The sequence below is a fragment of the Ovis canadensis genome, chromosome 22 (assembly GCF_042477335.2).
Source record: "Ovis canadensis isolate MfBH-ARS-UI-01 breed Bighorn chromosome 22, ARS-UI_OviCan_v2, whole genome shotgun sequence".
In the NCBI taxonomy this organism is placed as follows: domain Eukaryota; kingdom Metazoa; phylum Chordata; class Mammalia; order Artiodactyla; family Bovidae; genus Ovis; species Ovis canadensis.
In genome coordinates, this window is record NC_091266.1 from 64,284,263 (window position 1) to 64,306,873 (window position 22,611).

Genomic DNA, 22,611 nt, shown 5'->3' on the forward strand with positions numbered 1-22,611 from the left:
CCTTGAGTACCAGCGGACCACAGGCTCTGACTGCCTTTGTGCATGGTTTCAGTAGGCCCGCCCTTAGCTGGACAGTTACTCCAGGCTCACCCACAGGACAGAATCTCCCTCCACGCCTGTAATCTGGGCTCTCAGCAGTGCTTGGGACCCCAGAATCCCCACTGGGAACCCAGAGGCCGGTGCCATATTCCCTCACCTGGAAAAGGGAGCCCCAGGTCGGGTGCTTGCAGGAGGGGTAAGTGAAGGGCAAGGAGACCATATCAGCTGCCTGCCTCAGTTCCCACTGGGGGTCCCTTCTATTGAGGCAGCCCCCCTCATCAGCTGCCTGCCCCAGTTCCCACTGGGGGTCCCTTCTATTGAGGCAGCCCCCCTCATCAGCTGCCTGCCCCAGTCCCCACTGGGGGTCCCTTCTATTGAGGCAGCCCCCCTCATCAGCTGCCTGCCCCAGTCCCCACTGGGGGTCCCTTCTGTTGAGGCAGCCCCCCTCATCAGCTGCCTGCCCCAGTCCCCACTGGGGGTCCCTTCTACTGAGGCAGCCCCCCTCATCAGCTGCCTGCCCCAGTCCCCACTGGGGGTCCCTTCTACTGAGGCAGCCCCCCTCATCAGCTGCCTGCCCCAGTCCCCACTGGGGGTCCCTTCTACTGAGGCAGCCCCCCTCATCAGCTGCCTGCCCCAGTCCCCACTGGGGGTCCCTTCTACTGAGGCAGCCCCACTCCTTCCAGGAAACATACCCACTCTTCAAGACCAGGCCCTCAGCAGTTGTGCCCCAGCATTTCCCTCCCATCTCCCTGGTTGCTGCCCACCATCCAATGCCACAGTTTTCTGCAGGCTGTTTTTGTCGTATGTTAGAGAGAAAGGCTGGCTTGGGGCTGTCCCCCACGGCCGCCACGAGGCAGCCCTCTTCACAAGCCGGGAACATCCCTTGGGTTTTCCAGGTGGAGTGTCTCACCGTCCTGACCAGCCCAGCCCAGAGATACTGGCTGGCAGAGGTGTGTCTTTGTCCCTGGCACTGTGTCACTCCAGACGCCACTCCCAGTTCCACAGCAGACTGTCACAGGCCTCACGGTGTGTGCCATCTCCCATCAGGACACACATACCCCCTACCCCCGTGCACCAGGCTGACCCTCTCAAGTAGGTGTATTTAGTTCATGTGGTCTGACTTGGTTAGGCGTGTGCTGAGATGAAAATACCATGTTGATGCCTGAACCTTTGAGGTGACCTGTCAGCTTTTTTATTCTGTGCTTTTTCTCTGCTTCTGATAGGGTTGTGGAGGTCGTAGCTAACATAGCGGAATCAGTTCAGTTCAGTCGTTCAGTCGTGTCTGACTCTTTGCGACCCCATGAACCGCAGCACGCCAGGCCTCCCTGTCCATCACCAACTGCCAGAGTCTACCCAAACCCATGTCCATCGAGTCGGTGATACCATCCAGACATCTCATCCTCTGTCGTCCCCTTCTCCTGTCCTCAATCTTTCCCAGCATCAGGGTCTTTCAAATGAGTCAGCTCTTCGCATCAGGTGGCCAAAGGATTGGAGTTTCAGCTTTGGCATCAGTCCTTCTAATGAATATTCAGGACTGATTTCCTTTAGGATGGACTGGTTGTATCCCCTTGCAGTCCAGGGGACTCTCAAGAGTCTTCTCCAACACCACAGTTCAAAAGCATCAATTCTTCGGTGCTCAGCTTTCTTTATAGTCCAACTCTCAATCCATACATGACTCCTGGAAATAACTGAAATTTCCCTTAAGCAGTGTTCCATTTCATTTGAAATGAAATAGACATGTATTATAGCACATGGAAAGAAGAGAGTGTTTACAAGTCATCCAGTTCTGATGTCAGAAGCAGCTGTGGCTGATAGAAGTGAGGCTGGCACTCTGGAGGGCCAGCATCAGGGGACTCCTTCATGTTTGTAGATACAGAGGCCCCTCGGCGTGTGCGGCCCTGGCCAAGCCCATTAGGAGCAGGGTGACCTGCTCTGGCCCCTCCAGAGGCCCTCTGCTGGGCTGCTGGTGCTCTGCCTGCAGGGTGTGGCACCAGGCCCCCTCGTGCCCTCGCTGTGCTGGACGCTGACCGCTTCCCTGTGGGAAGGCTGGGGCGAAGGCTACTCTAGCAGCAGCTGTCTATCCTGAGCGTGTCTGAGAGCTGGTGGGGCCTCAGTGCCCCTCTGCCCAGCTGTTCTCGGTGCTTGCATCGAGACCGTGCTCCCTGACGGGGCCGCATCCCCAGCCGTGCCTGAGTCCAGCCGCTTGCTCTCAGCCGGGGGCCGTGCCTGCCTCTGCCAGCTGCTCTGTCACCCAAGTCGGGCTTGGCAACTTGAGGTTGCTCTCAGGGTAAACGGTGCTGCTTGCTTCCCCCCAGCACTAGCCGCCCTCAGGCGGACTCAGGGAAGACCAGGCCCACTCCTCCATTCATCCCATAGATGCTCACTGGATGCCTCCTCTGGGTCAGCCCCAGAGCTCTCTGTTAAGGTGCAGACCCCTCAGGCAGGCCCTTGCTCTGAGCTGTGTTGAGTGGAGGGCCCACCATGATGACTGTATTATTAATGTTGAGGGCAAACTTGTAGAGGAGAAAGACTAGGCAGAGAGTGTGACCTAGACTCCAGTGAAGTAGATATCTTGACCTTTAGGAAGAAACTCTTCTTTGGTTAAAGAAAAGGTGTCTAGAAAATGTGTTTCCTTCTATCTTGTCTTTTCAGAAATGTGGTAAAACTGAATTTTGTGGTTTACAGTGCTGTGGATTTTAATACATGTGTAGATTTCTTTAATTGCCGTCATGAGCAGGACACGCGAGTTCCATCACCTTAAACGCCCCACTGCTGCCCATTTGCATCACAGGTGCCTCCCCGACGCTCGGCGGGCTCCGCTCTGTGCTGTCACCAGGCTTGCGGCACTGAGAATGTCATGGAAATGGGCTCAGACGGTATTTATCATCTTTTGAGCCTGGTTTCTGTGAATAGTTTAATACCTCTGAGATTCATCCAAATTGTTTTATGTATCTGTAGTTTATTCCTCTTAATTGTTGTATTCCACAGCATAGGTGTTATCTTCATGTGTTTGTTATAGCCATTCTAATAGGTGTGGAATGCTGTCTCATCATGGTTTTAATTTGCATTTCTCTAACAATTATGTTGAACATCTTTTCATGTGCTTATTTACCAAACCATCCTCCTTTGATGAACTGTCAATTCAAGTCTTTTGCCCATCTTTTTAAATGAGGTTGTTTGTTTTCTTACTGTTGAATTTAAATGTTTTTGTATATATTCTGAATATAAGTCCTTTATTGGATATATTTCCAAATGTTTTCTCCCAGGCTCCAACCTGTCTTGTGTTTCTTAACACTAACTTTTACAGACCAGTTTTGTTTTGTTTTCATTTTGATGAAGTCCAGTTTACTTTTTAATTTATGGATTGTGTTTTTGATGACATCTGAGAACTGTTTGCCTAACTTTGGGTCACAAAGGTTTTCTCCTCTAAAATTTTCTTTTTTAGTTGAAAGTTTTATTTAAATGATTTATTTTAAATTAATTTTTTAAAGGTATGAGATTTAGGTCAGAGTTGAGTGTTTTGCATCTAGATACCAAGTTTTCCATCACCACTTTTTGAAAGTAATATCCTTTTTACGTTGAAATGTTTTTTGCAGCTTTGTCATAAACCATTTGGACATTGTATGTTAGTCTCCTTTGAAAGTCTCTCTGTTTATCCCTTTATAAATTTCACATTATTTGATCTATAACAGCATAATAGTATGTCTTAAAACCTGCTGGGGTGATTTCTCAGCCTTTTTTTTTTTTCCTTTTGCCTTTATCAAAATGTTTTGACTGTTCAAGTTCCTTTGCCTTTCCACGTAAGTTTTAGAATCATCTTGTCTATATCTTCAAAAAATACCCCTGGGATTCTGACTGGAATGGAAATAAATCGGTGGATCAGTTTTTGGAGAATTGAAATCTTTGTAATACTGAGCCTTCCTATCCATGAACATGGTATGTCTCTCAAATTATTTTAAGTTTTCTTTTATAATACTGTCAATACGTCAGCATTTTGTAGTTTTCAGCATAAAGATCCTGTATACAGTTAGATTTAAATCTAAGTATTTCAGTTTGGTTGGAGCTATTACCAGTAACAGAGCTGTGATTGGCTTTTGTGTGTTGACCTTGTACCTGGTGACTCTGCTATATTCACCTGTTAGTTCAAAGCTGGTTTTGTTGTTGGAATGTTTGTTTGTTTTGATAGATTCTTAGGTGTCTTCCAATAAACAAATCACATTGCCTGTAAATGGGGACAGTTTTATTTCCTTCCAAAATATATTTATTTTCTTGTCTTATTGTAACAGCTAAAATTTCCACTGTGATATTGAATAGGAGTGGACATCCTTGCTTCTTTCTCAGTCTTGAGGGGAAAAGCATTCATCTTTTCACAGTTGAGTATTGTATTAACTGTAGGTTTTTTGTCATTACCTTTATTGGGTTATTCCAGGATGGCTGAGAGCTTTCATCATGAATGGATGTTGAAACTTCTTAAATTTTTTTCCTACCATGATTAATATTATTATGTCTTTTTCTTCATTGGGCTGTTAATATGGTGGCTCATATTAGTTCATTTTAAGTAGACTTTATTTTTTAGAACAGTTTTACATTTACCAAAAAAAAAAAACCCAATAATAATGATTGAGTTAGTACAGAGAGCCCACCTGTACCCACATCCATTTTGCCCTGTAACTGACCTCTTGTATTACTGATACACTTGTTAATGCAATGAACCAGTGCCGATATCTTACTTAACTAAAGTTCATATTTTATTCAGATTTCCTTAGGTTTAACCTAATGTCCTTCCATTTCGGGAGCCAATTTAGGATGCCGTATTAGAGTTGGTCATGATTTCTCCGTAGATTTCTCTTGGCTTTGACATTTTCTCAAGATTCTCCTTGTCTAAGATGACTTTGTAGTTTTCTAGAGTACCTGACAGGAATTTTGCAGAGTGTCATTATATTAGAATCTATATGATGCTTTTCTCCTCGTAGACTGGAGTTACGGAGTTATAGGAAACTGCAGAGGCAGAGTGCCGTTTCATGGAATCAGGTCGAGGGTCCACACTGTCATCATGCTTGAACACTGTGGAGGTTGGCATTGACCTCTACCAATGTTAAGGTAGAGTGAAAGTCACTCAGTCGTGTCCGACTCTTCGCAACACCATGGACTGTAGTCCATGGAATTCTCCAGGCCAGAATACTGGAGTGGGTAGCCTTTCCCTTCTCCAGGGGATCTTCCCAACCCAGGGATCAAACCCACCCACATCTTCTAAACATTAGCTCATACTGAAATCTCCATTATTACATGGATCATTCTAGCCTCCTCCCCTTGCTTATCTGTACGCTCCTCCTCCATCAGAAAGAAACTGGCTCCCGTCTTCTGCCACCCATTTACTTAGTTATTTGAGCCCAGCATACTGCATCACAGTATTGGGGTTTTTATCCTGTGCTCCATGGGAAGCAGCCTTGTCACCCAGAGCACAGTGGGCAGTGCGGCTCCTTTCGCCTCAGTCTTACAGACTCCGCTTGTTTCCAGAGTTGCTTAGGTCACTGCTCCTCCTCCCACACACTCCAGTGGGGTTGGCATACATTTGCAGGATGGTTAGAGTCTCCTGAACACTTGCATTCTTTCCTGGGGGCCTCCATTCTCTTAAATATCTTGTCGCTGTTAATTTGTATACATTTCATGCATGTCTGCACGATTATTCCTCTTACAGAATGTCCACAGTGTCACCTAGTTGGAGTCATACAGCACGTCGCAGCCTTTTCAAAAAATTTTCCCCACTTAGCAGTGTGCCTTTACTATCCTTCCACGTCTTTCTGTGACTTGATAGGGCAGTATTTACATGACTGCATAATACTCCACTGTATGGATGTTCCATAGTTTGTTTATTTATAAAAGGGCACCTTGGTTGCTTCCAGCTTTCGGCAGCAGGTGATAAAGCTGCTGTAAACATCCACGTGCAGGTTTTTGTGTGGACGTAAGTGTTCCAATCTGTTGAGTATAAACACCTAGGAGTGCAGTCACTCGTTGGTGTGGTAAGCTTCTGTTCAGCTTCGTAAGTGAGAAATCAGCAAACTTTCTTCCAGAGCAGTTGTTCTGCTTTGCATTTTCATCAGCAGTGACTGAGTATCCCTCATCCTCACCAGCAGTCAGTACTGCTGAGGGTTTTTTTTTTTATCGGTTGGTTTTTAGCCATTCTAATAGTATCTAATCGTATCTCATGTTAACCTGTAACTCCCTAATGACAAATGATGTTCATCATCTTTTCAGATGGTTATTTGTCACCTGTATATCTTTTTTGGTGAGGAGGTGTCTGTTAAACTCTTGTACTTAATTGCTCAGTCTTGTCTGACTCTTTGCAACCTCATGAACTACATAGCCTACCAGGCTTCTCTGTCCATGGGGTTCTCCAGGTGAGAATCCTGGAGTGGGTTGCCATGCCCTCCTCCAGGGGGTCTTCCCAAGACAGAAGACTCACTCCCTGGCGCCGCTCGTGTAAAGCCCAAGTTAAACTCTTATCCACTTTATAATTGGGTCATTTTCTTGTTGAGTTTCTAATAATTCTTTGTGTATTTTGTATACAAGTCCTTTATCAAATAGATATCTTGCAGATTTTTCTTTCAGCTTGTAACTTTTCTGTAAGGTATCTTAACAGCATCTTTCACAGAGCAAAAACTAATTATGATAAAGTTCAACTTACCCACTTTTTTCCCTTTCGTGGAGGTTTTCTTAGTTTTGCCTCTTAGATTTAGGCCTGTGACCCACTTTGAGTCAGTTTCTGTAGAAGGTACATGGTCTGTCTAGATTCATATTTTGCATGTAGCTGCCCAGTTGTTCAAGCACCATTTTTTGGAAAAATTATCCTTTTTCCATGGACTTGCCTTTATTCTTCTAATTCTCTTCCATTGATCTGTGTATTTTCTCACCAGTATATCCTATCTTGATTAATGTAGCTTTATAAGAGATTAATTTTTCAAATATTGAATCAGCCTTCCATTCCTAGGACAAACTCCACTGAATTTTAATGTCTTATTTTTGATATATTTCTCAATTTGATTTGGAAGTACCTTGTTGGGAATTTTTGCATATTTGTCCATGAGAGATCTTGATCTGTGCCTTTCTGCTTACTTTTTTGATTTTGGTATTTGGATAATTACAGCCTCATAAAATGCCTTAGGAATTGTTCCCTTCTCTATTAGTCTGAAAAGGTTATGCTGAATTGATCTTTTCTTTTAAATGTTTGATAGAATTTTCTGGTGAAATTATCTGGCCCTGTGATTTCAGAAGATTTTAAACTGTGAGTTCAAGCTCTTTGATAGTTACAGGACCTGCAGTCACCTGCTCCATCTTTGTTGGGTTTTGGTCGTTTGCCAGTTTTGATAAGTTGATCTGTGCATCTGTGATATTGAGTACTGCACACAGATTTTTTTGTAGGAATTATTTTTATCAATTCAATGTCTATGAGGTCAGTAGTAACATCCCCTCTTTAATTTCTCATGGTGATAGGGGTTTTACTAAGTCCTGCTAAAGATTTACCAGCTCATCTTTTCAAAGAGCCCGGTCTGGGCTTCATGCATTCTACTCGATCCGTTTTTGTTTTCCGATTCACTGGTTTCTGGCGTTGCCTTTATTGTTCCTTTCCTTCTTCTTTGGTTTATTTCTATTTTCTTTTTCTGGTTTCTTAAATTGGAAGCTTAGTATTGTTATGGGCTTCCCTGGTGGCTCAGATGGTAAAGAATCCACCTGCAATGCAGAAGACCCAGGTTCAGTCCTTGAGTTGGGAAGATCCCCTGGAGGAGGGCATGGCAGCCCACTCCAGTGTTCTTGCCTGGAGAGTCCCACGGACAGAGGAGCCTGGTTGGACCATGGGGTCGCAGAGTTGGACACGACTGATCAACTCAGCGCATTATGGTTATATTTTATACTATCATTAATTCGAGACCTTTTTTCTAAAATGTGCATTTAATGCTATGAATATCCCTCTAAATAGTGCTTTAGCTGAGTCCCGTAGTCTGTGATAGGCGCATTTTCAGTTTCATTCGGCTCAGTTTTGTTTTCTTTTCCTTAAGACTTCTTCTGTGGCTCATAGATTGTTTAGAAATAGCGTATTTACTCTTCAGATATTTGGAGATTTTCCTTTCCCCTTTTTCCATTGTGATCAGAGAAGATCATCTATCTAATCTCAGCTGTTTTCAGCTTGTCGGTGTTTGCCTTATAGCCCGGAACGTGCCATGCCTCACTCGGTGCCCATGTGCATCTCAAGGGTGCAGACTCTGCTGGCACTGCGCGTCCCGTCTGCGCGTCCTGTGAGCTGAGACGCATTGGCTGGTGGTGCTTTTTCCTTTCCGCAGCCTTGATTTCCTGTCAAATATTTCTGTCAGTTACAAGAGAGGAGTAGTGAAGTCTTCAGGTATAATTGTGGATTTGACTAATAATCATTTCACTTTTGTCAGCTTTTGCTTCATGTATTTGAACCCTGTTGTTAAGGTGCGTAAACGCTTAGGGTTGGTGTGTCAGCCATTTATTTCACTTTATTGCTATCTTACTTTTTCCACTTCATTACTTTATTGTCACATAATATTATCTGATCTCCGTCTTTTCCCTCTGCTTTTCGTCTTCCGTTCCCCCTTCTTCCCTTCCTTTGGAATCGCTGAGCACTTTTCACGTTGTCGTCTGTTTTTCACCATATCATCTCTTACAGTTTCTCTGGTGGCTGCTTCAGGGATTATAATGCTCACATACATCACTGTCACAGTCTAACTGGAGTCAACGTTTCGCCACCTTAACGTGGAATATAGAAGCCTTAACACCACGGAGCTCTTTCAACTTCTGCTGATGGTTTACACGTGCATCCACTGAAAATCTTATCTGTTGAGGTCATGGTTTTACTTTCAGTCATTAAACATATTTTGAGGAACTCAACAGAAGAATAGTCTGTGGTATTTAGCCAAATAGTTACCGTTTCTTTTGTTCTGCTTTTATCCCTAATGTCCCATACTTCCCTGTGGTATTATTTTGCTTCTTCCTTGAAGAGCTCCCTTTAGCTTTTTAGGTCTATTGGCAATGCATTATTGCTAGGTTTTTTTTGATCTAAAAATGTCTTTATTTTAACTTCACCCTTGAAGGATTTTTTTTCAAAACGGGATATAGAATTCTGAGTTGATGGTTCTTTTCTCTCAGCACTTTTAAAACTGCCATTTTGCTTCCTTCTGTCCTCTGCAGTTTCTGTAAAAATTGTACAGTCATTCAAACATAGTTTTCCCACAAATAATACGCCATTTTTCCTTGTTTTCCAGATTTCTGTCTTCATCCTTAGATTTCAGCAGCTTCTTGATGGGTTTGGGAGTGGATTTCTTTGGGATTGTCCCTTTGCACATGGCTGAGCTTCTTAAATCTGTGGTTGTATATCTTTTGCTAAATCTGGGCAATTTTTAGCTATTATTTCTTTGAATTTTCTCTTCTACACGACACTTTGCTTTCTCTCCTGGAACTCCAGTAACACACGTGTTAGGCCTTCTGGCTTTTCCAGCACGTCCCCGAGGCTGTCTTGGATGTTGTTGTTTGCTTTTGGCGTTCTTTCCCGCCTCTCGGGTTGACCATTTCTGCTGACTTGTCTTCAGGCCGGTCGGCTCTGCGTCGGGCACCTCCAGTCTGCCTAGAAGCCCATGCTGTGCAGTTCTTCCTTTTTGGATATTGTATGTTTCAGCACTACAGTCTCTGATTTTTCTTCGTCATTTTCATTTTTTTGGAAACTCTTTATGTTTCCACTTGTTCCAAGGGTATCTTCCCTTCTCACAGCACTCTTATCGCAGATCCTGTGAAGCTGTCCTCAGTTGACGTCTATCAGGTCACCGCATTGTGCAGTTTGGGCGTCTCACAGTTTTGTTGATTGCGCCTCAGAAAGCCTGGCGGGGCAGGGGTTGTCAGGAGAGTCTTACCTTCCATGTCTTCTCGGCCATTACAGTTGATGACTTTCTTTTCCCAGGAAGGCTGAGGATTTCCTGACTCTGCATGTGCTGAGTGTTCTGGACCTTATAACCTGCTCATTTTGAATAGATGTTCTGAGATCCCGAGTCTCATGTGAGTCCTGTGGGTAACGCTGATATTCATGTTGGCGAGACCCTTGACCTGGCTGGATGCAGCCCCTGAGTCCTGGCCAGGCTTCTGCGGCTGCGTTCTCAGTGTCTGCGCCCTGCAGCCTCCACGGCCTCCTCAGGGCTGCCCCCCGGGACCATAGCAGGGGCTCAGCCTTCCCTCCGTTCTCAGTCTTGCGTTTCACGTCGGATCCACCCGCCCACCTCCTGGTCTGGTGTGGTTTCCCAGTCCCCTCTTCCTCCACAGCCTCGCTAGCCCTCTCCCCCACACTCCTGCAACTGCACGGGCCTCTGGGGCCGGGCAGCAGGAGCAGAGAGATGGGGAACGCAGGGGGCCCGGCCGCCTTTGGGCCCAGAGCCCTTCTCCTCAGAAAGGACATTTCTCCTCAGAGCTCTCAGCACCTGCCGGCCCCCACCATTGCCACCCGCTGCACACACTGCAGGATTGCCTGGGGCCAGAGAGTCCAAGACAGTAGCCCTGGGGGGGCTCCCCCCTCCTCAAGGCAGAGAGGGCTCCTGGGCTCCATCTGAACTGACACCACCTCCAGGGTCCAGGCCGCAGTCCGTCCTGTGTGCATGCAAAGTCCCTTCCGTCCTGTCTGACTGGGTGACCCCTCCCCACCCCCGGACTGCAGCCCCCCAGGCTCCTCTGTCCATGGGATGCACCAGGCAAGAATACGAGAGTGGATTGCCGTTTACTTCTCCAGGGGATCTTCCCCATCCAGGGATCGAACTTGCGTCTCTGAAGTCTCCTGCATTGGCAGGCAGGTTCTTTACCATTAGTGCCACCTGGGAAGCCCACAGTCAGTCCTGGCTGGGGATTTCTGAAGTAAACATGGTAAACAGGCGCCTCATCGCAGTGTGTCTGCCAGTTCCTCTCCCCAAGCCTTTCTTCCCCACGGCGCTGCGCTCTGTGCCCAGGCTTCATGGAGGCACTCAGTAGCGTGTGCTCACCCATCCCGTCGCTCTCGTGGCCTCCCTCCCGGGCTCCTTCCTGGGAAGGTCGTCTGGCTGCTTTGATGCTGCGCAGCGTCAGGTCACATTAGCCGATTTGCTCTTGAAGAGCACGTGGTGTGAGAGCTCTGCTGGATCCGCCTGATGAGAACCTGGTGCTCACTCCAGGGTGCTGCGGGCTCCCCTGTGCCAGAGCCCAGAGAAGGCTGGGTCTGGAGAGCCCGCGGAAAGCCGGAGCCCTGTCAGGTGGCCGTGGCCCGGTGTGGGCACCAGGCTCGGTGCTGTGCAGGGCGCCCCACAGGCAGGCAGCGTCGCCAGCAGCCCAGCCCACGGTGCCCCATCCAGCAGCCCAGGAAGGGGGCTCTGCGAACAGCCGTCACCAGGGTTACGGCAGCGGCGGCGGCGGGCCCGAGCAGCCACCCAGGCTGAACGGGGAGTGCCCAGGCCCCTAGGACAAGGCGGAGCCAAGGGGCAGTCCTGACCCCCCTGCCCAGAGTCCCAGAGCAGGCTGGGGACGGCGAGGGAGAGGAGCGCCTGGAGTGTGGCCCTGGGGGCCGCGGCCTGCCCTGCGTGGGGACCTTCACAGGAGAGAGAGGCAGTGGTTCGGTGGTTGCCCCTTGCTGCTGCTGTTGGTCAGTCGCCAGGTCGTGTCCAACTCTTTGTGACCCCATGGACTATGGCACGCCAGGCTTCCCTGTCCCTCCCCGTCTCCCAGAGTTTGCCGAAGTTCATGTCCATTGCATCAGTGATGCCATCCAACCCTCTCATCCTCTGTCATCCCGTTCTTCTCCCACCTTCAATCTTTCCCAGCATCAGGGTCTTTTCCAGTGAGTCAGCTCTTCACATCAGGTGGCCAAAGTGTTGGAGCTTCAGCTTGACCATCAGTCCTTAGGGCCACCTGAAATGATGGTCCCACTGCTAAAGATTTATGTGGTCACCTCACCAAGACTCTTGAGTCCCTTGAATTGCAAGGAGATCCAACCAGTCCATCCTAAAGGAGATCAGTCCTGGGTGTTCATTGGAAGGACTCATGTTGAAGCTGAAACTCCAATACTTTGGCCACCTGATGCGAAGAACTGACTCATTTGAAAGACCCTGAGGTTGGGAAAGATTGAGGGCAGGAGGAGAAGGGAACGACAGAGAATGAGATGGTTGACATCACCGACTCAATGGACATGAGTTTGGGTAAACTCCGGGAGTTGGTGATGACAGGGAGGCCTAGTGTAGTGCGGTTCATGGGGTCGCAAAGAGTCAGACACGACTGAGCAACTGGACTGAACACCTTCAAGAGAGTGTGTTTTCCACATTATGTTCATTTTTTTGAGCAGATTTTTTTTTTACTACATTTCAGAATGATATTCAACAGCTCACAGTGTTGCCTCCCCCCAGTGTTGCCCCTCTCTTTTGGAGAAGTGGGGCTCAGGTCTGATTTTTGCACAGGTCCAGGGCAAAGGCATTGACTCTGAGAGCTGCTTAAGACTAATTAATGCATTTGCTCCCTACAGGGTGGATTGAGTTCCAGATTTAAAAAAAAAGATAATGTGCTTGATTGCAAAACACTGCATTTTTTCAGCCATTTGTTCTAATATATTGCCGGGCATGTACAAGATGAGAAGCGGTTTCCTGTGAAAAATTGACGATGAAGCCGAAAATGTTTGTTAAACTCTGGGTCCACACTCGGGCTTGTAATTGTTTCATTATACAGTGCTTCTGCCCTTGGAAGGAGAGGCGCTCTGTGACTTGGCAGTAACCCGTCAGAGCAGCCCCAGGGCTGGCACTCCATGAGGGCAGAGGAGCGGACATGGCTCCTCGGAGCCGCTCCGTCTCCAGTCCCCTTCGCACGCACCCCTCGCTGTCCCTGCCGGGTCAGCAGGTCCCAGGTTGCTCTCCCAGGCTGCTCTCAGGACAGCCTGGGCAGCATCCTCTCCCCGGGCCAGAGCAGGGAAGACAGAGCCGGCAGCTCTGCTCTCGGAGGAAGGCTGGAACCTGGCATTGGCGTCTTGCAGTATTGACTTGAGCTGCTTTTATTGTTTCTTTTTCAAGACAGCTGTCCCTGAAACCTCTTTTCTCCAAGTTACCACCAAGCTGCCTTGCTATTCTTTTTCCTTCCTTTTATTTTTAAGTTAGGCACAACAGTGGTGACAATAATAATGATTAACAGTTTGATTTCAAAACGCTTTCTAAAGAAATCACAGTAAACAAAGTCTGTTTGCCTAAGGAAACCCTCGCAGCAATCAGCTAGTCACACAACCGCGTGTGCTAATGAACCCAAAGCTGTTAATGTGGTTTCTTCAGTTAAATTGATTCATGAATTTTGAAGAGAACATTATCTAATGAATTTTCTTTGAATAGAAAGCAATTAAAAGGACAAATCAGTCTGATTAACCCCAAAGTCACCCTCCTGCCACAAACGGTGCAGAGTTTGAAATTATATCATAAAAAACTAGAGCACATTCGCTATCTTTCTGCCCTCTACTAATCCATGTAAATTAATGAACAACAAAGTCAATTTCTTCGCTGACCCTTTTCTAGTATCACCTGGATTATGCTGATGTTTAATTTGCTTAATGTTATAATAAAGACTAAACAGATTTTTTTCCCAGTGAAGTGATTATCATTCCTTTCAGTTAAGAAGTGATTTTTATTATTTAACACGCGTGTAAGGGTGTGTTTCCTTTAAGAACCAAATCGCACTTGGCCAGCTTGGCATGAAGTGTAATTAGTGCTGTTCTGGACCCAGGATCTGCCCATGGAATCCTTCCCTTTGTCGCTGTGTCGGGCGCTCCTGCCCTCGCCTTGGAGAGGGGGGTGGTGGGCAGCTCCCTGTCCCATGCTCGCGGGCACGCGTCTTCTGGGGAAAGATGAGAGGCCTCGAATGAGACGGCCCGGCGCGTGCCCACCTCTGCAGTGCCCTGCCCACCTGGGATCGCTCTGAGCCACAGCAAAGGGAGGGGCTGTCCTGTGTCCTCCTCTTCACCCTTCACCCCTGCAGCAGCTTGACGTGACTGCTCATTAAAATGGGGGTAAGGCTGTTTTATCTTTGCAGCTCTGCTCCTTGCAGATGCCTGGAGCCAAGGTCACCGCCAGCCTCGTGGGCCGTGGTGTCTGGCATCCTCAGCCTGCTCGCTCTTGGGTGTGGAGGCTAAGCTAGCGTCAGACCGTGGTCCAGCCCACGGCCTCCTTTTCCTTCTGCATCCCAGCTGTAGTCGAGACTGAACAAGCAGTACAGAGCTTCCAAAGTTGGTGCGCACTCAGGGCCTTCTATGTGTGAAGTGAGCCATGTGCCGACCCACACCCGCGCGGGCCCCAGGAGAGCGCACCGCAGGCCCACGTGGAGCTCTGGGGAGGTGGGAGGGCAAGCCGTCTGTGCTACCCGCTGGCGAGGCCTGTGGAGGTGCTGGCCCGCCCTCGGCTCGCCTCCCGCGCGTCCTCCTCGTCAGTGACGTGGTGGCAGGACCCCGTGCGGAGCTGGGTTTTAATTAAGTCACACCTCTGTGTACGCTGTTGCGTTTTCTCTTTCAGGGCTGGCAGCTATTTGTATCTTAGCTGTTGGAGCCGTTTGTCCCAATAACGTCATTTGCTTTCTCCCTTTCAGAGTCATTCACCAGACAGGTGTTATGGAAGCTGCTGAAGCTTGTGAAATTCGGAGAAACGGTTTCTTACCAGCAATTAGCAGCCCTGGCGGGCAACCCCAGAGCAGCGCGGGCCGTGGGAGGAGCCATGAGGAGCAACCCTGTGAGTGTGTGGCCGCGGTCAGCGGGGTGTCGGGGCGAGTGTCAGAGGCAACCTGGGCTGCTGGGGAGGAGAGGAGGTGTTCACGTCAGGGCCTCTGGAAGGGGGTCGTCCAGTCTCAGAAGGCTGTGGTGTGGGCCTGGCCAAGGCCACACTCGCCTGAGGACCCTGCAGGGGGTGGGAAGGGCACCCCATCCACACAGCAGCTCGGCCTCTGGGAGCCCTCACACGATTGCACGGGGCCCTGGAACGTCTCCGGTGTCGTTAGTCTGCAGTGCCCACCAGACCTGGGCGCTGTCGCCCCGTGACACGCTCTCCAGACCCCAGTGCTGTCACTCAGGGACAGCCTCTCCAGACCCGGGCGCCGTCGCCCTAGGAGGGTCTCTGCAGACCTGGGCGCCATCGCCCTGGGACAGTCACTCCCTGAAGCTGTAGGGACTCTGTAACATGGTGGGAGAGTGCCATCCAATCAGGAAAAGCCAGCAGATGGTCACATCGCGGGGTGGGGAGCTACTCCATGAATCGACCCAGTTCTTAAAACATTGCCGTGGCTTTGCTGTGTGTTTTCAATACGGTTTCCGTCCATGCTCGCTGGGGAGAGGCGGGGTTTGCCCAGCATGGCCCGCGGCCCCCTCCCCTCAGCTGGTGGCCCCGGGACAGGGCCGGTGTTTTGAGAGGGCGGCCACTCGGCCTTCCACACAGAACCGCACCGTTGTGGGCGCAGGGGCGGCTCCTGTGGGTGGCGTGAGCTGTTGTAGTGTCCGTTTGCCTGGAGAAGAGTCTGCGTCCGTGTTAAACACCCCAGACTGTCAGGAGCAGTGCGCGGCAGATGACAGCACGGCCACCTCGCAGGCCGCGAGCCCCGCGCGGCAGGGGCTGGGGGAGTGGGTTGGTGTCGTGTTTGCCTCTCTTGTGCTTCCATCGCAGCGTCCCCGTGTGTCAGTCACACACGCCATCTCCACAGGCTGCAGGCCTCGTTTGCGTGGCACACGTGGGTGACCCTGGATCAATTTCCAGGGGTAACTGTTGAGGCTTCCCAGTGACGCTGACGTGGCTCCTCCCCTCTGGAGGCCCCCGCCTTCTCCCAGGTCACTCTGTTAGACAGTGTGACCCCACCCCGTGCTGTGTGTCCACGCAGGGCCTCTGGGTGAGCTCTGGAGGTGCCTGCTCCCTGCATCCCAGGGTCCCCGAGCTGTGTAGAAATTCTCCCGTCTGTCTGCACTCCATTCATGCCCTGGGGATGCTTGGTCCTTCTGCTCCTCTCCCTGAGGGCCTTCCCCTCCCTGAGGCTGGCCTTTCATCCCAGCACTGCCTGCCCCCTCGGCACGTGCAGCCCCGCTCACTGGCGTGCACAGCAGCCCACACCTGCCCCTCGTGACACCCGCAGTTCCCCACTTTCTGAAGTGGCCAGGCCGTGGCTGCTGGCGACAGCGCATAAGGCAGCATTCAGAAACCTTCACTGTCCTGCAGGCAGCAGGACTGCCTCCTCCTGCTGTTGATCTCTGTGACTGTCTGCTCAGCTGTGGCCCCAGCCCCTGACATCTGTAAAGCAGGCTCTCACGGGGCCTGAGACGCTTCTGTCCATGCAGTCCCTGTCCTGACGTCCCCCTGGGCGCGTGCCCAGGTGGCCTGAGGACACGGGGAGGATCCTGCCTGCACCGTGGCCCCTCATGGTGGTGCCGTCCCATGACAAGGGTGGTGCGGTGGCTGTGAGCCACTGGCCTTGCCCTGGGCATCCCTCTGTTGCAGGGCACTGCCTGGCCTCACACAGGAACCCCAGCCTGACCAGAAAGTTGCAGAGGACCCAGTAGATGCCTCCAGGGGTGGCTCAGAAGAGCTGGGGTGCTCCCGGAAGGAGACAGCCTGCGTGCCTTGCAGCTGGGCCAGCTCAGCAGAGTCAGCCATGCTCAGAGGTCTTTGGATCATCCATAGAGCAGGCTGAGGGGTCCTAAGGGGACCCAGGGAGGTGAAGGGATAAGGGGCCGACCCAGTGGACACGTCCCCCTTCTCATGCCGACGGCAGAGTCCAGCCACAGAGCCACACGTGGGCACAGGGAGTGTGGCCTGGAGATATACGCAATGAAGCCATCTCTGTGTTCAGGAGGAGCGTGACAGACAGATGGACGCAGAAGCTGCAGGACACCCTGGCGCTTATGGTGCGCCCATTCCATGGTGTCCGGCAGTAAACAAGGACGCGCCGGCCCCCGTGATGGCCTGTGCTCGAGGCGTGGGCTGCTCACCTGCAGACTGAGGGGTGGTGTCTGCTGCTGGGGGGGTTTCAGCCCACCCCAGGCCCTTGGTTTTTCCAGAATTTTCCATGAATGGATTAATAGCCCAGGTGTAATGACTTGGCAGCCCTCCAGAATGCCCTGTCCCAGACCCAGCCCTGGGGCGGCAGTCTTCTGGTGAGGCAGGTTGACAAGGGCTCACACCCTGCCTGATAAAGCCCCTTCCTGTTCATCCTCAGAATTTGCTAAATGCAGTTCAGAAGCAATCAATACTTGGCAGAGAGTTTCCCCACCTTTTCCTAAACAAGTGCATTCCTGAGGAGTTCGTTTATTCGCAGATCGCCACGAGCCTCAGTGACCCCCGAGTCTTGTCCTGCCAGTCACCCAGATGGCTGTTGATAAAGACTTAGCTTCATGTTCTAAGTGTCAGGGCTGTCAGTGGGGCTGAACCATTTGACCAGAAGAAAAAAACGCGCAGGGAGCTATTGATTACAGCTTCTCAGTGTCACTTGTTCACCAGGATTTAGGTATTGATGAGGCCGCAAGTGAAAACAAGCTCTTTCCCTTGTGGGCTGCTGCCCACAAGAACAAAGGCAAAGCTGGAGAAAATATTCAGCCAGCACCAGAATCAGAGGGATTCCATTATTGATTGAAAGGCCCCTTCATGTTATTTTTGTTGGAGACAAATCTATGGGTTTGGAAGTTTTATAGCATTTGAGAAAGGGTCTGTGTAAGTGATGGATTCATGTATTGGATGAATTAGATTTCACAGCATGAAGATTTCAATGCAGCTATGATATTATGAGCTACTTGGTTATTGATAAAGATTACATTTCATGCAGCACAGGCTTTAAAGGAGAGGGCATAGAGGGTATGGATCCTTTGGAATGTCCTTAGGGCCACAATGAATTTTAGCAGGTTTCATTATTTTAACAGTCTGGAACCTGCCACTGAAATTAGCACGAGCAGAAGCAGTGTTCCCGTTTCTGGAGGTGAGACTCGTGTGTGTTTGGTCAGTCACCAGTTCCCATCAAAGATGAAGACTGACCATAGCTGTCTCTGTAACTGCTATTCCAGGCGACCAGGCTGTCATCTGCATGGTGCTTAGAAAGAGAGGGCCGCGTTACACACTCACAGTCCGTAGCTTGTTGGGCAAGAGGGGAGAAAAGCAGAGCTTGTGTGTGAAGTCTGCTGTTCGGGAGGAAAATTGAGCTGGGGCCGAAATATTTATAAAACTACATTGAATTAGTGTCTACCTCCTTATCAGTCAAAAACTTGAATTGTGTATTATCTAATCGTGTCCTCCCAGCAATTATTAATGTGACTACTGTATCTGTTCCTGAAGTTTCCTGTTCCCCCCCAGTTGTGTGCTGTGGGCAGGCCCCCAGTGTGGCCGCTTCTCGCTTGGTCAGACTGTGCGGAGGAGGAAGCCCGAGCCCTCCTCGCAGGGCTAGAACTCCGCAGACAGCACACGTCACCATGGCAACCCAGACCCCCCAAAATCCGAGTCAGGGCTGGTCTGTGAGGCACGGGAGGTCAGACGGCCACCTCCGGGCCCTGCCTCTGCGGTCCCCCGGGGCGGCGTGCAGAATGAGGGCCTCCAAGCAGCTTTCGGACCCGGACGAGAGGCTCGCTGCACCCTCAGGTTGGGGAGTCTGGCCTGGGCTCCACGGAGGGCGTGGAGTCACAGCATGCATGTCAGGCATGTTCTCCCTGCCGTGTCCTTACTGAGCAGCGTGTCCAGGACAGGACAGGGCCAGGAATCCAGCCACCCTCCTGGGACAGGGGCCACCCCACAGAGGGGCGCCCCTGGCGGGAGTGTGTGTCGGGTGCCAGCGGGTGGCAGCCTGCTCCACCCGCAGTGAAGGCCTCGGGTGAGGGCAGAGATGACCTCCCGGGGGAGCAGAGGCGCCTGCTTACCTTGGGCGGAGGCCCCCCACACGTGGGGTCTCTGAAGCGCCCAGCTCCCCACCCTGGCCCCACTTCAGACAGGACCCCCATGCCGGGGGGCAGGCGGTCCCTCTGCCGGACTCTGCAGGTGCTGGGCAGACATGCTCCTGCCTTCCTCCGAGGACGGTTGCACAGAGAGTCACCCTCCCCTTGAGGGTGGGAGGGGCCAGACCAGCCCAAGAGCCCCCCTCCACCTGCAGTCAGAGCCCCGTGCAGACAGCAACCCTCACCTTCAGGAACGGACCTGGTGGGGCTGCCAGGGGCCACCAGGAGGGCAGAGTCCCTCCAGTGGGGTCACCGTGAGGAGCGTGGGGCAAGGTGGGACTCGCCTGTGTGCCTGCAGGAGGGGCCACAGCCCCTGCCAGAGCCGCGTCCAGCACCTGTGGGCCCCGCTGTCCGGTCCAGTCCATTCCGTGGGGCCTTGCGCTACCGCAGGTCTGTGTGCGGCCAGCTCCGGGCCAGTCAGCGCTGTGCCAGCCCGCCTGCCTGTCCAGCCTCCTGGGAACTGGGCCTGCCCCTCCCCTGGGGCTGGTGCGGCAGTGTCATGAGCTGCAGCTGAGCCTCTCTGGGAGGTAGTGCTGGGCCCGTGTTTCCTGGTGCGTCTCAAGGACGCTCAGCACCTGGGCGGCTGTTGCCCCCAGGATCCTAGCAGTAGAGCCTTCCTGACTGTCGGGCGGTTCTCCGTGCTTGTGTTTGCTTTCATTGTGAAGTGCCCTTGCTTTCTGTGGAGCCGCCCTGCTGATTCAGGCAGGCATCTAACTACTCCGCTTGTCTCCAGATGTGAAAGGCACGGGGCAGCTTTGCCTTCCGGTTAGGGCTTTTGGGGGAGGTGGGGAGGACCCTAGGGGAGGAAGGGTTGGGGGCAGGTCCCCAGGGCAGAGGGTCGGTCCCAGCCTTGGATTGGGGGTCTGGTGACCGCTTCTCAGATAGGAACAGATGAGAAGCAGAGCTTCTCAAACTTCTGTATCAGAGGCTAAGGAGGGAAGCAGCATCCCTCAGCGCCCCCAAGTCCACTGGTATCTGTAAAGCAGGGTTGGCAAGCAATTCCTGTAAAGGGCAGGACAGTAAATGTTTTCAGTCTTGCGAAAGCAGCCACAGATAGTATGTACCAAGTGGGCATAGCTGTGTTCCAATAAACCTTTATTTTACAAAACCAGTTGCTAACTGCATGGGCCACGTCCACAGCCGGCCTTGGAGCTAGAGCGGCCTCTGAGCACAGCGTTCCCCGACGTTTCCTCTTACTTCTCGGGAATGTTTGGGGACTTTGCGTGGCACTGAAACGTGGGGATGTCTTCTTAAATTCTGTATGTATATATTTTAAATCACTTATCAAGTGAAATTGTTTTCTCCTTCCAAATCCTAGCCTGAAGGGATTCTCTAGAACCCAGCCTTTTTGGCACCAAGAATCAGTTTCGTAAAAAACAAGTTTTTCCACAGACCCGGGATAGGATGGGGGTTGGTTTTGGTTTCACCTGCCGCTCCCCCCGTGGTGGGGCCTGGTTCCTCACAGACCACAGACTGGGGTGGGTCTGGGGGCTGGAGACCCCTGCTCTAGAAGATGCCCCACATTTACCTTGGGCCTGCCCTAGCCCACCCAGGACACTCAGAGGCCAAGGGGTGACTCGTGCCGAGACAGGGCCTGCGTGTGGGTGGGCATGGGACCAGGCTGACATGGCGCCTGCATGTGGCTGGGGGGCCACCAGGGTGGGCGTGGGGTCAGGCTGACATGGTGCCTGCACGTGGCTGGGGGTGGGGGGCCACTGGGGTGAGTGTGGGGCCTGCACGTGGCTGGGGGGGCCGCCAGGGTGGGCGTGGCGCCTGCACGTGGCTGGGGGGACCGCCGGGGTAGGCGTGGGGCCAGGCTGATGTGGCCACCTTGCTCTCTTGCAGATTCCCATCCTCATCCCGTGCCATCGCGTGGTCTGCAGCAGCGGGGCCATGGGCAGCTACTCCGGAGGCGTGGGCGTGAAGGAGTGGCTGCTGGTCCACGAGGGCCATCCTGCCAGGAAAGCGGCCCGTGGAGGGGGCTCCTGTGCCACCAGCTCCTGGCGCGGGGCCCTGGGCAACACCACCAGCTCCCAGCCCTCTGGCCGAGACTGAGTGTGTATGAGCAGCTTGCTGGGCATGGGGTGTGTGCTGGGGGGGTGGGGGGGTGGGGAGTGCTGAGAGGGGATGGGGGGTGCTGAAGGGGGATGGGGGGTGCTGAAGGGGGGTTGTGTCTCATTAAAGGAGCCAGAGTCTCAGAGGTGTCACGTGTCTGCTTCTGTGCGTTTTACCACGAAGAGAGCCCAGAGGCTGCCTCCCGTGGGTCCAGCTTGCTCATTTCTGTCACTGTGATTGTGCCCTTGCTGATTCTTTCAAGTCAGAGGTGAGAGAATGGGAGCCTGGCAAACATGAGGGCAACTGCCCTTCAAGGAAGGGGCATCTGGTGCCCACCAGGAACCGCTGGCTGCCTCGGATACCAAGGCGGTACCTAGAGCCAGGCGGGCCCCGGACCACCAGACCCCCATGCAGGTCCATCCTTGGCCAGTTGGTCTGCTTGCAGCGCGCTCCATGCCTGCCCTTTCCTCTCAGCTGCCAAACCTGCTGGGGTGATGCTACTGAAGGAACGGGGGCAGCCCTGAAAAGACACGCTTACTCAGAGGCCCCAGCTTTATCTTCCCAGCTGCCAGAAGGCTAATGTAAGGTGCATCCATTTGGGGTCACGTCAACAGAATAGAAAATAACCACTTGCCAGAATAATTTGGGAAAACAAATAGCTCTTGGTGCCTGAAATGGCCCCTCCTGAGGAGTGGAGTCTCTCCCAGCCCGTCTCTCGCCACTCCTGGCCTGAGTCCTCTCAGGACCCAGGGCGATGAGGGACGCCTGCCTCTCCTTCCTGACTCGCCACCCCGACCCTGGGAGTCCCGCGGCTGGCGAAGTGGGTCAGTCTCGGTCACCGTGCAGGTGGGGGCGTGTCCGGCACTTGCTGTGCACACCGTCTAAGGCGGGAGTGCCACGCTGCCATCTCTGTTCACACCCGGGTGAGGGCACAGCCCTGGGCGTGTGTGTGTGTGTGTGTGTTCACACCCGGGTGAGCATGCAGCCCTGGGCGAGTATGGTTTGGGTGCACTCTGTGTGTGACCTCAGCACTGACCTCACACAGACTGACGAGGCTTTTCTCACCCATCTACAGTTCTTTGCATCCTTTTTTATATCAGCCAGATTAATTCTGGATTTTTCTCTTAAAAGTAAAATCCGACCGTTTCCCTGCTGTCTTCTGATCTGGTCCTCCTCTGGACTTCTTTAGAGCCAAACCAGTCTTTACAGGGAGCTACCTGGATGTCTGATGTCTGTGGACGGACCCTGAGTCTCCCTGCTCTGTCCACTCGAGCTCATGGCTCCCTAGGTGAGCCTCAAGAGCTGCGAGTGACTCCCCATCTGACATGTCAGGAAGGTGAGTGGGGTCCCCGGTGCCCTTCACATCTGGGGGCTGTGAGGGTGGTTGTGTTCTGAATTCTCTGAGGAAAAGGCTGTGCTCCAGGGGCTTGCAGCCCCAGGATCCCACTGCTGGAACAGAACCAGCTGCTGGGCTGCTGCCCCAGCTCCCAGCCTTGGGGCCTCGGTGTGGGGCTGTCAGCACTTCTGAT

At 51.9% G+C, this 22,611-nt stretch overlaps 1 protein-coding gene across 7 annotated transcripts in view; it reads left to right on the plus strand.

Moving 5' to 3' along the window:
• Positions 1–21,225, plus strand: part of MGMT (O-6-methylguanine-DNA methyltransferase) — a 268,884-nt gene extending 247,659 nt beyond the window's left edge. For all 7 annotated transcript variants that reach the window (XM_069567770.1, XM_069567771.1, XM_069567766.1 and 4 more), the window contains 2 exons: positions 14,668–14,807; positions 20,873–21,225. In XM_069567770.1, coding sequence (XP_069423871.1) covers positions 14,668–14,807; positions 20,873–21,082 — 350 coding nt within the window. In that variant the 3' untranslated portion in view covers positions 21,083–21,225. The remainder of the gene's footprint in view (positions 1–14,667; positions 14,808–20,872) is intronic.
• Positions 21,226–22,611: the final 1,386 nt, after the last annotated feature.